The sequence below is a fragment of the Sphaeroforma arctica genome (assembly GCF_001186125.1).
Source record: "Sphaeroforma arctica JP610 unplaced genomic scaffold supercont1.728, whole genome shotgun sequence".
Taxonomy (NCBI): Eukaryota; class Ichthyosporea; order Ichthyophonida; genus Sphaeroforma; species Sphaeroforma arctica.
In genome coordinates, this window is record NW_014039830.1 from 18,449 (window position 1) to 30,878 (window position 12,430).

At 42.3% G+C, this 12,430-nt stretch overlaps 2 protein-coding genes across 2 annotated transcripts; both read left to right on the forward strand.

The window, feature by feature from the left end:
- The first annotated feature begins 360 nt into the window (after positions 1–360).
- SARC_08277 (hypothetical protein) lies at positions 361–7,743 on the forward strand. Its single transcript, XM_014297755.1, has 9 exons — positions 361–420; positions 869–987; positions 2,170–2,342; positions 3,128–3,240; positions 4,206–4,332; positions 4,903–5,036; positions 5,855–5,960; positions 6,654–6,734; positions 7,308–7,743. Exons 2-9 carry the CDS (start codon positions 907–909, stop codon positions 7,399–7,401), a joined length of 909 nt encoding a protein of 302 aa, XP_014153230.1. The 5' UTR covers positions 361–420; positions 869–906; the 3' UTR covers positions 7,402–7,743.
- A 2,603-nt stretch (positions 7,744–10,346) lies between these two features.
- On the forward strand, positions 10,347–11,017 carry SARC_08278 (hypothetical protein; the record flags this gene model as incomplete). Its single annotated transcript, XM_014297756.1, has 3 exons — positions 10,347–10,472; positions 10,597–10,692; positions 10,853–11,017. 3 exons carry the CDS (start codon positions 10,347–10,349, stop codon positions 11,015–11,017), a joined length of 387 nt encoding a protein of 128 aa, XP_014153231.1.
- Between the last annotated feature and the right edge of the window lie 1,413 nt (positions 11,018–12,430).

Consider the following 12,430-nt stretch of genomic DNA (forward strand, 5'->3'; position numbering starts at 1 on the left):
ATATATATATATATTGAATTTCTACTCTATATGGCATTACTCGGACGTATGTTTTTTCGACGTTTTCCAAGTTGGGGCTTCGGGTCGATCAGAATTGATAGTCATGAGTGTAGGTCTGACATACCGTTAGCAAGGTTTCGCCGTCCTTTTATGGTTCACTACAATCTCGAGGGCAACATGGGTGTATTTATTAATTTATTCGCTTATATCTGATCTGCATCGAATTATTCTATCGTGACCAGCGCTTGCCTAATTAACTCGGGTGCAGCACTGATCCAACACACGAGCGCATACTTTCTTTCTATTATATTGGGTGTGACTCACCGCCTCTATACTATTTTGCCGCTCCCAATTTAACCTGACCATTCTAGTCGAACCACTTGAAAGTCTCCGTCTCCACTGTTGCAAATGGCGATGAAGGTGAGTCAAGGCCCAATGGGCGGCTGGTAATGTTTTTCACAAGTTGACAACTAGAAATTTTTTGGAAGAGTATCAAGGGGGACTATAGAAGCGCGGTGGTTGCTGTGTATATATCTACGTTTAGTGGGTAGCATCCATCTGTACCTGTTCACACAAACACATAAACATGTAGGTATATATATATAGACTTGTCTTTTGTTGCACTCCGGAGCTTCTTCCCGTTCATGCAATGGTAATGATGTGAAGAGACATCTTCAGGTGCTAATCAGTATTTTTTTACAGAACTATATGTACACGTTGAATACTACCTCTAAGTTGACGCCCGCAAAGAATCACATTGTGCGTGCACATCGACTTGCAGTAGTGTATGAATATGGATAGAAAATACTGGTGAAAAGCTGCACATTCACACACCGTTCAAATATTAAACGACCACTATAATTCTAAGTGGGTAGAAGGAACAGTAGCAAAGACTATCCTCCCGGCATGCATCCCAACGAGCGTATGCAGAGATACTATAATTATGCCGTGAAGGGAGCGCTGGGCGGCTTCTTAGTGATGAAAAAGGTATGAACACTCCCCGCATAAACACGAGTACTCATTTAAAGTTGTATATGTGATCTCGCCTGTACGTAAACCTGCACACCCATCTGTACGTTCCAGGTGACAGGGGAGTGGCGGATTTGTTTCATAGAAATTGTGTGGGTGTGCTTGGACGTACTAAACTCTCAATCTCGCCGCATTGCCCCGGAGTGCAGGAGAATGAACGGAATGTTTACGATCCTTATCGTTGGTGTGTACTCGCGGTCAAAGGACAATGTAAACTAAGCTTGCGAGCTGATGCTATTTGTAGTTCCATCAATGAGATAGGTATAGCTTTGGAATAATTTGTATATGTCTCACGCGTGCCACACATACTCCGCGGATGCGGACAGTGTATGCTGAATTTGACGATGCTATGAGTCGATATTCGTGATAGATTTTATATTGTTGGCTCTGGTCTACACGTTCGTAAATGTCTTCTTCGTATACGTTGCATACGCTTCACAAACCTTGTATACTCCTTCACATACCTCGTCTACTCCTCTGCATAGCTTGTCTGCTTCTTCACATACCTTGCATACTCCATCACATGTCTTTCAAATACCACACAATTCTCAGTCGCTGGCCTTTGTAAACCCTCACATTCTCCATATGCCTATTATAATGCTTAACCGCCCACTTCGTATCATTTGACAATTGTATATTTTCTTGAACTCCTCACGCCTTCCACACGTACTCTTTGCGCAGAGTATATAAACTAGAGATCCTCTTACCTGCACCTGTGATCGTTGTGACGTTGCCATTGCTTGAGACATTTGCCTTCTTTTTAGGCGAATCGTTGCCCTCTCCACATCACTACACAACACCTGTCAGTCCCATACGACTGCAAAATGCCCCGCAAACTCCTACATGGTCGATGTATACTCCCTTGTAAGCATCACGAACACCCCACGCACTCTACGTCCAGGATGTGGTGCCTCTGACAATCTTAAACGTAGCATGTGTGATCACTTTGGGGCTGTTGTGGCTTTCGTAGCCGGTCGCACTACTTACTAAGACCGCATTCCTCATCTACCTTATTTTATAATTTTTTCTATTTTTTTTCCTCACGCATTCCAATTGTACTCTCTGCACAAGGTATGCTTATGTTGGTTCTGCTTTCATCTATTGAATTCCTCACGCATTCCAATTGTATTCTCATCACAGGGTGTGGTGGCTCTGAAAATATTTAAAGCAGCGCCTGTTATAACCATGATGCTGTCATCGCTGGCCTATTCGTTTGTGTTTGGTTGGCCCTTTGCCATAGGAATGGTCGGGTCAATCTTTGTGCATGAGATGGGACACGCGATTGCGTTAGTGCGATATGGTATTCCCATCAGGTAAGTACGTTGTACTGCATTATTTATACTTACACGTATCTATGTTTTTTATTGTATACACCATACATATGACTACCTTCAGTAACGCAACCTACCGTGAGGTGACGTACTCAGAAAAGATTTACTTGGGTTTGAAGAAGACTTTTGACCATTGTTCAGTTGTTTAGTCTGTTGCTCGATTTGAAAAGAAAAAAATTGTATTAGTTGTTTGCGGTCGTTTGCACGTGAGTGAGCTCATATCATCTCTTGACGTACAATTATGTACCAACCATTCGGAACAACTTGTGAGTGTCAGTGTTTTGTTCCTGTGACAGATCAGTGGCTTTATTCTGATGACACTAACGGCTTGAATGATAATCTATTATTGACCACGATGCACCATTGCACTAGTTGTGTGTCTATCAGTATACTGTTGTTATGTGTCTTCCTGAGTGCCTTCCGTACACACGGTGTTCTACAACCATCCATTCGCACACGTACGCACCTTTGTAGTCTCTTTCCTACATCTCTTCTCCAAATTGTCTGATTTTTCTATCGTTTTATATACTGTTGCACATACACACCTTTGTCGTCTCTTTCCTTCACTTTTCCTTTCTATTATCAGATCTTTCTATCGCTTTGTATACTACAGCACATACACCCCTTGTAACCTCTTTCTCTGACCTTTCCTTCGCTTTATCTTATCTTTCTATTGTTTTGTGTACTGCAGCACATACACCCATTGTAACCTCTTTCTTTGACCTTGCCCCACCTTACCTGATATTCTATCGTTTTATATACTGCAGTTCCATGGTGTTCATTCCCTTTATGGGCGCCGCAGTCACATCGCGTATTGACAAGGTGCATAAATTCACAGCCGACAAAGACGTAGTGGTGGCTATGGCTGGCCCTGTTGTAGGTAAGACCATCTCGTGCTGAGGGACATATTAAATTTTTTCCTTTGACTCCTTTTGACTTCTCTGCGCAATAGCGTAAAATGTATCTGTTCTGGTGAAACGTATTGGGAGTTTATAGTAATCCACGTTATTTTGGATGCAAGGGGATACGTCTGGTGTGTAAATGTATCTGTTCTGGTGAAACGTATTGGGATTTTATATTAATTCGCGTTATGTTGGATGCAAGGAGATACATCGCTGGTGTAGTGGTGTGTGCGGGGCAATGGAATATACTATCGAGTGTACATTCTAGCATAGCTCAGTGCGATGAGTTCGGTTCGTCCTGGGGTTGTCTAGGTCCGTGGGTAGCACTAGCAAGCGCTTTGATATATACTTTGCATGCCTATGGGTGTGTATGCAGGATTTTCCCTTATTTTGGACGTTGGGTTAAACGCACATGGATTATGCCTACGCTCCTTCGTTTGTACATTCATTTTATTTTACTTACCTCAATGTATGAATCTTCGTAATTATGCGCAATTATACGCTTTCAACTGCACTGGTTTATATGGTTAATTTGTGATCGTTCCTAATATCATATAATTACACAATAATTCTACGCTTTCAACTGCACTCGCTCTTACGATTAAGTTGTGATCGTTCCTAATATCATATAATTTTACAATCCACAACTGTCTGTTTGTGCGTTGCTGTGTACGACCTGCCCTTGCAGATCACTTTATCAGTACATTGGGTGTGCGTTTGGGTCTGTTCTGCTGACGCGCCTGTGCTTGTACGATGAATCAGAGTGCGCATTGTATTCTTTATTTCTGAGTACACGTTAACGCATTCTGTGAACTTTTCCAACCCCTCTGCACCCCTTTGTATTGAGCTGTAGTGGCGAGTTGGAACTGTTTTAGGGTGTACGGTTCTTGGTTTGCGTAAATCAATGCTCGTATCTGCATGCTTGTACACATACATTACTCAGGAGGTACGGCGGCAACCGTCCTGGCTGTGCTTGGAAATGCCAGTGATTCTCAGCTGCTGCTGTCGCTCGCCGATTGGGGATACACTGTGAATCTGTTCAATATGTTGCCCATTGGAATGCTCGACGGGTGAGTGACTGCTCATGCCGTCGGTTGGCTTATTGTCCGTATGTGCATACGCGTCTGCTCTATTATTGCTATGCGTTTTCATGACGGCGAATACAGTCCATTCTGTGCTGTGTGGAAGGGTGTGTATTATATGACTAAACGGTCGTGTTCTGCATTTCTCCCCAACATGCTGCTCGTAGTAGTGCTTTCAAGTAAGTAATCCCCTCTGTCTTCCTGCTTGATTTATTGAAGGCTTTTTGAATGCCTGATGTGTACGTAGGAACTTGCGAAATCATATATATATATGTATATATGTATATGTATATATATGTATATATTTATATATATATATGATCAACGGAACTGTCTATTTTGACAACAAACTGTACTTTCATTGGGACAGGGATTAAAAATATCCTGATTTACCACGCGTCTGCCGGTATGAACATTGTTTTGTGGAGTGTTATGCAGCTGTGGGCTGATATACTAACCTACTGGGGTCATCTCTGTCTATAGGGGGCATTATGAGCACTTCTATGTATGCACGTCTGGGCTTATATACTAACCCACTGAGGTCTTCTCCGTCTATAGGGGACATGTGGCAAAACATCTGCACCGTATGATGGGTGTTTCGGGATTGGCCCTGGGCGGTGGCCTCATGTATACGGGCACAGTCACACACCCGATATTCATGCTGATCATGCTCAGTGGTGCCTGGACAACAGGTACATATCTATACGTATGTAGTGTGTATGTGTGTAGTGTGGAATAGCGAATACACCCGATATTCATATGCTATTCATGCTCAGTGGTGTGCCTGGCCGACAGGTATATGTCTATGGCTATGTAGTGTGTACGTGCGTATTGTATTTCGGAGAAAAGACCATACATATACAAGAGGGTTCATGGAATCTCTGGGTCGCTCCATTGTACTCAGCAGCAGATCTGTTCATCTGTTGGTGTCGGGGGTCTGCCTCAGCAGTTCACATTCTGTCTACGTTAGACATACCATTGGGTACATATATAATCAGAGCAGTTCACATTCTGTCTACCCTAGACATACCATGGGTACATATATACTCAGAGAAGTCGGTCACCTCAGAAATTGCATCAACGGAATAAGTGCAGATACAATATGTACATGTGACACCATTGCTTGAGCATGTTCAGAAGCATGTGTATACCTTGCTTTCAAGGTGCCGAAGCCCTAAGCCTTGAACGTTCCAAGCTAGAAAGGAATGGTATGTATATTGCGCAAGGCTATTTATAGATTGTTCGTTTCTAATTGGTGCGTGCGGGTTTTATCCAGGCATCTACCACGCCACAAGCTACCGGACGTATGGGCATCACGAGTCTACCTACATCTATAAACGAATGAAGTGGTGTTCAAATAACATAAAGCACACATGCGCATGCTGCATCTACAGACAACCTAGTGCCGTCCAATTAACATACGTGCACATGTGCCATTCGTTATATACCATATCATATTATATCTGTTTAACGGCACAATACGCTGATCTGGTTCATTTTGTACGCACAGGCACACGGTTCTTCGGTCAGCAGAAACCACACCCCTACGGCTCGCTGAAGAATCCACTGGCCGTGTTTGCCGGCTACTTGGCACTCTGCGCAGCCTTGTTCGCTGGGTGAGTAAGTTCGTAGGTTGCCATCAGGAATGCTGTAACCGTGTTCGTATCGTATAATCAGCCTGGTTAGATCGACTGTTATATATTTTCAAGTATGCTTGATCCTTCTGAGCGTATTCACATACCCCGATGATTGCATGAGATGTGGGTGGGCTCGGGAGTCTGTGTGTAGAAGTGAACGAGTGGTCTGCTATTGTATTGTGAAGCCGCCATTCATTTGTAAAATGTGAAGCCTGGCTGTGCTTGTACGCAACCTACCTACTTTGATTGTAATGCAGTGTCCTTAGTGATAGTTAATCCTATTCGTGTATCTTTCCTCCAATACGAGCAATCCAAAGTGTGAGTTTGATTACAGTGAGCTCTATGTGTGTGCCTCGTAGCGTACCTCAGATCTCAGTGCGAGTTTCGCGAGCAATGTTAGCATTGCATTCTGGGGGTAAATTCATTTGTATTCACTAAACCATCCGGATGTGTGTATGGCCTTTCCTTCGCCAATTCAAGTGAGTCTGTATCGAACGCAGAACAATCCATATCTATACTGTTTGACTTAGATATATCACAAACTACGTTATAAACATGAAGTGCTCACACCAGAACCCAGATGTCTCCCGAGTTGCACATGACACTTCATATCATCACTTGACACCTGAAGCATTCCACCTAACAGCAGAATATTTGCGACCGTTGTTACAGGGCAGCATGGACTAAGCAACGATTAATACCTGCAAAGGAAATGCCAGGATATGAAGAGAAAGTGCAAAAGGCGCACGACAGGTATGTACATATGACGATGAATACGGGATATATATATCTATATCTATATCTATATATATGTATGTGTATATATATACATAGATATTATATATAATATATATATTTGCATATGTTTACACACACATACGTATACACATATATATATATATATATATATATATATATAATATATATATATATATATATATATATATATATATTATATATATATATATGTATATATATATTATTATATATATATATATATATATATATATATATATATATATATGTGTGTGTGTGTGTGTGTGTGTGTATACGAAATGTGTATGAGCAAGATTTCTTTGATGAATGCTAAAAGTCCGTCGCATGTAACCGCTCATATGCAGTCCTGAAATTAGTGTACTTTCTGGGCTATCACTATTCACGACACACATACCGAGTGTATAAGGATCTACCACCGAGTTAGTTTATAGGTTGCATTCATTTACATATCGCGCTTAACTCAGCCTATATGAACTCGTTGCGCTCAGATGTCATGTCTTGTGGCTCTGTTTGCTAACACGTACATTCTTGTTCTCCTGTGGTGCACAGTCTGGGTGAGTATGGCTGGTTGATGGAAGAAGATTTCGGATACGGTAACGATGAGGAACAAAATGAAGATCACCTCGTCCTGCATAAAGATTAAGCAGCTCATCTCCAGAGATCGAGCTGATTATAAGGATTAATAAGAGTGCGCACGATAGCTCCAGCATCGATCCTCGGACATAACAGACAGGTTGTATAAATGTATACAAATTGAAATATGGATTTTAAACTTTATCTGGCATATTCAGGATGCCAATGAGATTATAGTCTCGTAACTTTGCAACCGCGGCTGTAGCTAAAAGTACATGTGGTTCGCAATATCAAACTTTATAGTATATAAAGCAGCCAAAAGTCAGCAACCGCGGTTGTACGCCAAAAGTACAAGAGTTTACCATATTAAACTTCGATAGTACAAGCAGCCAATTGAACGCTCGGGTGCTATATTTTTTTAATATGAATATAGCGTTAGGGTACATCCAGATTTGCATGATGCTCCACACCTATGATATAAACCGGCCGCCGGAAAGTATACAGAAGTCGGAGAGCCAACGGAGATACTAGATACTTGACGTAGGAGCCACCACCCATGGCCTCAGACTACTTTAACGAAGTAGCCTATTCTACGACACCTCATGCTCGCAAAGATTGTTGAGTTTGTAGAAGTAATGCCGTACATAGGTTGCTTCCCTTGGTGCTGAGCCAAAACGTTTGGAAGACTCGCCACACTGTCACTGTCGTCTGGATAAGCATAGGCCAACACCTAACAAGTTCAGTTCTACGCAATGTGTCGCGCCAATGTAGAGGTTGCATAATTATCGAAGAGATTGTTTAGCGATCCTTAGTCATTCTGCGCTATGGCAAATATTTGTCGATATCTTGAATTTTTTAAAAGCTATGGATTTGTCGTTTACTAATAACTTAATATAGTTTGAATATTCATTTACGTATGTACACGGCAATTAATTCGTTCACATCGTGTTAATTTAGATCACTTCTCTTGAAGGCACAAGTTAGACAGCCTTCCATGGCTTGTAGTCTGCGTGAGTGAAGGTTCAAATGAATCGGACTGAAAGAGATAGGACTAAAGACCGACACTTCAACGTACATACAGATAGCACAAACACGGTCGCCGCGTACTGTGTCTGTAATAATTCCTCAGGTCGAATATCAAAAGCGAACAAAGACGGTAATTAGCCGACGGAAAGCTTATGCAGAGAGGCTGTGGAAGTGTGTGCAACGACATTTTGATATTTTGAAATGAACCACATAGTTATTGAATAGGGAGATGGTTTTACCTTCGAGCAGTATAGGGGTGGCACGCAAACGATATACTTTTACCAATGAACCGCAAAAGTCGGTTATCCTGCACACCCCAAGATGAGTATCACATGATACAATACTGAATAACCGCTTTCAAAATAGGCACTCGGAATTCGGGTCAAAGTACATAGATATATATTGATCTATGGCCATAGACTCGGTGAACCATGGCACACTCTCTATCGAACTGTTCATAGCGCGCAGAATTCATTTTAAGATCAATTTAGTTCACACCGCCACCGATCACGTACGTACACGCATGTTTGCGAATTTGAGACATCACATTTCATTCGTTGCTTGCTCGGTGATACACGCGCGTTTGTCAGTCAGCAACAAGTAAATAAAATTTGGAAATTCTGTGATCAGCACTCTATTGTATAGTACTGCAGGACAATGAAGCTACACCCGATATAATTAACCTTGCATACAAACCATGCAAAACATGAGCATGTCGGCACGAAGATCCATGCTGCCAACGCTGACTGCATCTCCGTGCGGAGGCGTCCCATTGCTTAAGCATGTCGTTTTTTAAGCTTTGCTTGCGAGAGTTCATTAGGTTCTGCTTTCGCCCCACCATCACGTGGATAGTACATTTGTATTCGCCACACCGCAAGTGTATTTTTGTCCCCACAATGCCCACAACTGAACCACAACGTGGTAAAATTCTTGTTGCCCATAGTTGTTGTCTCACTGCCAATGCAAATGAGTTTAGTCAACCCGCAACTACTAGGCGATGTTAGCCGCCTCGCCAGAAGATCGTAGCATTATGTAGTACTCCGCAGGGAACGTTGTGCATGCATCAGTGGCCTTGTGGGAAGTTCTGCTCATTTTTCACTATTTCACTCCTAAATCACATTTCATAACGCCAATGCCAACTGTTGACTCCCACCATTTAGGAGAACGTGCGTTGCATAACCGTCACGCACAGCTCATATATCCTACGTTTCCGCCGCTGTATCGTTTGTCTTTTGGCCAACCATGGTACAGCTACGAACGAGGGAGCATGCAGGACACTATGTGAAGATTGTCATGCATATATATTTCTCAAAATGAAATATGTATAGGCTTGGTTGGCGTAACACTCCACGTGAATGAAGAAAAGCACGCATATATTGATCTCGAATCTTCTTTCTTTTTGAGTCCATTCATAGTGTACTGTTTCAATGATGTCAATCACCTTCTCTGTAGCGAAGTCGCAGCCATTTTTCATCAATAAACGAAATTTTTATGTTTGCATGCCTGGTATCATTTGACACTAATATTGGCTGTCGCTTGGTATGATATTACACAATGATAGCGTATATCATGCTCCAGACCTTCTATTCGACTACCATATCACAGTTTGTTGAAATGATAGACATTTTTTGAATGACTGATCTCCTTCATACTGAGTTCCACCAGCGACGCTAGGACAACTTCCAGATCCAGACATGGTAAAAAAGCAAGACTACGAACTCTGAGAGAATCATTCCTTGGACGCTAGATACAATATCTACGCCGCCCCCACAGCAACTACAACCACCTATACACTATGTCTCTCATGACACCTTTTGAATCTACCTTGCTTCCATGGACTATGGTATGATTGTTTAGTCTCTGTTCCATTTATTGTCGCGCTATTGGCTACCTCAAGTCACTTGTATTGCTACTGTCGTTTGAAAATTTGTCATTTAGAAGAAAGAACAGATAATAGCTTCTAAAGCACCTTTAATTTTGAAGCAGTCCATGGACGTGCCCTCCTTGTTCCAGTCGGAGGTCCCAGTTGAGAATCGCCACAAGTTTCCCCACTGTGACATCTACGCAACACCTGACAGTCACACCGTGATCGATATGGAAGTGCCCGGCATGAAGGTAACGTATAAACTATAACAATAGACTTGCGTTATAAGTTGAGCAGTTCGGATGCAGTCCTTAGCGTATATCTTCGTATATATATTTATACTCACCTCATTTTTCATCTGTAAATACCTATCAGAGAGAGGATCTGAAGGTGGACTATACAGACGATCGTTTGACCATTGAGGGTCATGTTGAAAGTGGTGAGAAGAAGACGGGGGGGCGTACATGGAAGGTACGTTGCGACATTTGTATACTTTGAAGCCGATACAGTATTTAATTGTATGCCCGCTGTCTGTGACATTAGATGAAGCTTTGATTTCGCACTATCTCCGTTTTGTCCGGGTCATCTCCCAAAGTAATTCATACCTGCTCTGAATTCGTATAATCTCCAGATGAGAGAGCGTTCTTGCTCCAGCTTCCGCCGTGGATTTCAGGTGCCCCGTGGGATGGATCTTAAGAAGATCAAGACCCATCTGTCTGAAGGCATCTTGGAGATTAACTTGCCCGAACTACAGGAAAAATCGTCCCCTCGGGGACATACTTTGCAAATTGAGTAGATCTCAATGCGACCCAACTCGGAAATGTTCAAACGGGCAATCAGAGCGATAAGGGTTTGTGAGTCTGAATCAGGCAATCATCACCCAAGTTCAAACTCCGACCTAACTCAATACGCAAAATAAATAATTTATGGCCCTGCGTACATTGGCCCACATTTCGTTAGGACGTTCTACATATCTGCCCTGTGTTACGAATACAAACAGGGCAGCAGACAGCGACGTTTCTTTGACTTCCACGCTGTGATACAATTGCAGAGTGATGCAAAGCGATGCAATGCGACGTAATGCGTTGCAATGCGGTGCAACGCGGTGCAATTGAACGACGCAGTGCGTTGCAATGCGATAAATATATATATTTTTCCCCGTATTTTTCTTGTGGCTTCACTTATTAGGACGACAAGAGAGAGCGATTTTAAGCGGCAGTAGTCATGCGTATCCCTGAGGTCACTTGAACATCATGCCTACTGGGGGCAAAAACACGGATTGCACGTTATAATATAATACATTGAAGTAAAGGCAAGGATGTGTGCAATGTTTTCTGAGGCTTACAGATATTATTTTTCAGCTACATAGACATGCAAAAGTGCCGATAAACCTATCGCTAATCTTGTACACAAATACCAAAAAATAAATCTCCGAATTTATTGACATAGATCCGCACGAGTCCGCATTGCTGTCAGACAAGTGCCGTGAAGATCGCTAGAGCTGCGCGGCACCATTCCTTCCTCTTATCTCGTTGATTGTACGAATCATATATCTATGCGTACTATGCATACTATGCATACTATGACAAACAACTATCTGGATCACTGATAAGTACAATGCGTAAACAGTGCTAACAGCCTAGGTCGCCACATGCATTATGATGCCTGCACTTTCCAACCGGCGAGTCCAAGAAAATGACCATCTCTGAAACCTCTGAGCTAATAATGTGTAGGTTGGTAAAACATATATCAGTAATATACTAGTTAATGAGTACAATGTGCTACAGTGTACAACCGGACGGCGACTCCGTCACTCTATGGTTTGTTTAGTGTATTTAACTATTTATTAGTAAGGTGTAGGATGTGCATGTCGGCTGTGTGGGACATGGTATTTATGTAAATATGTTATTTAAATACTTTTGTGAATCGTCAGCACGTGATTGATCACTGTTGCATAGCCCTCTCTATAAAAGTACATTTACAAGAGGGCGAGGACTATTAATTTATCTATAAAAACAATAAAAAATGAGTGATGACAGCTTGAGCTGACTGAGTCTCAGAGTCTGAACTCTGACAGTCTGATCACTCTGAAGTTCTGAACTGAGAATTCTGAGACTGAACACCCCTCGGGCCCTCTCTTCTTGTCTGTTGAGTCGGGTACTCGGGTCTCGGGGGTCTCGGGCTCGGAGTACACTACCCCCCCCCCCCC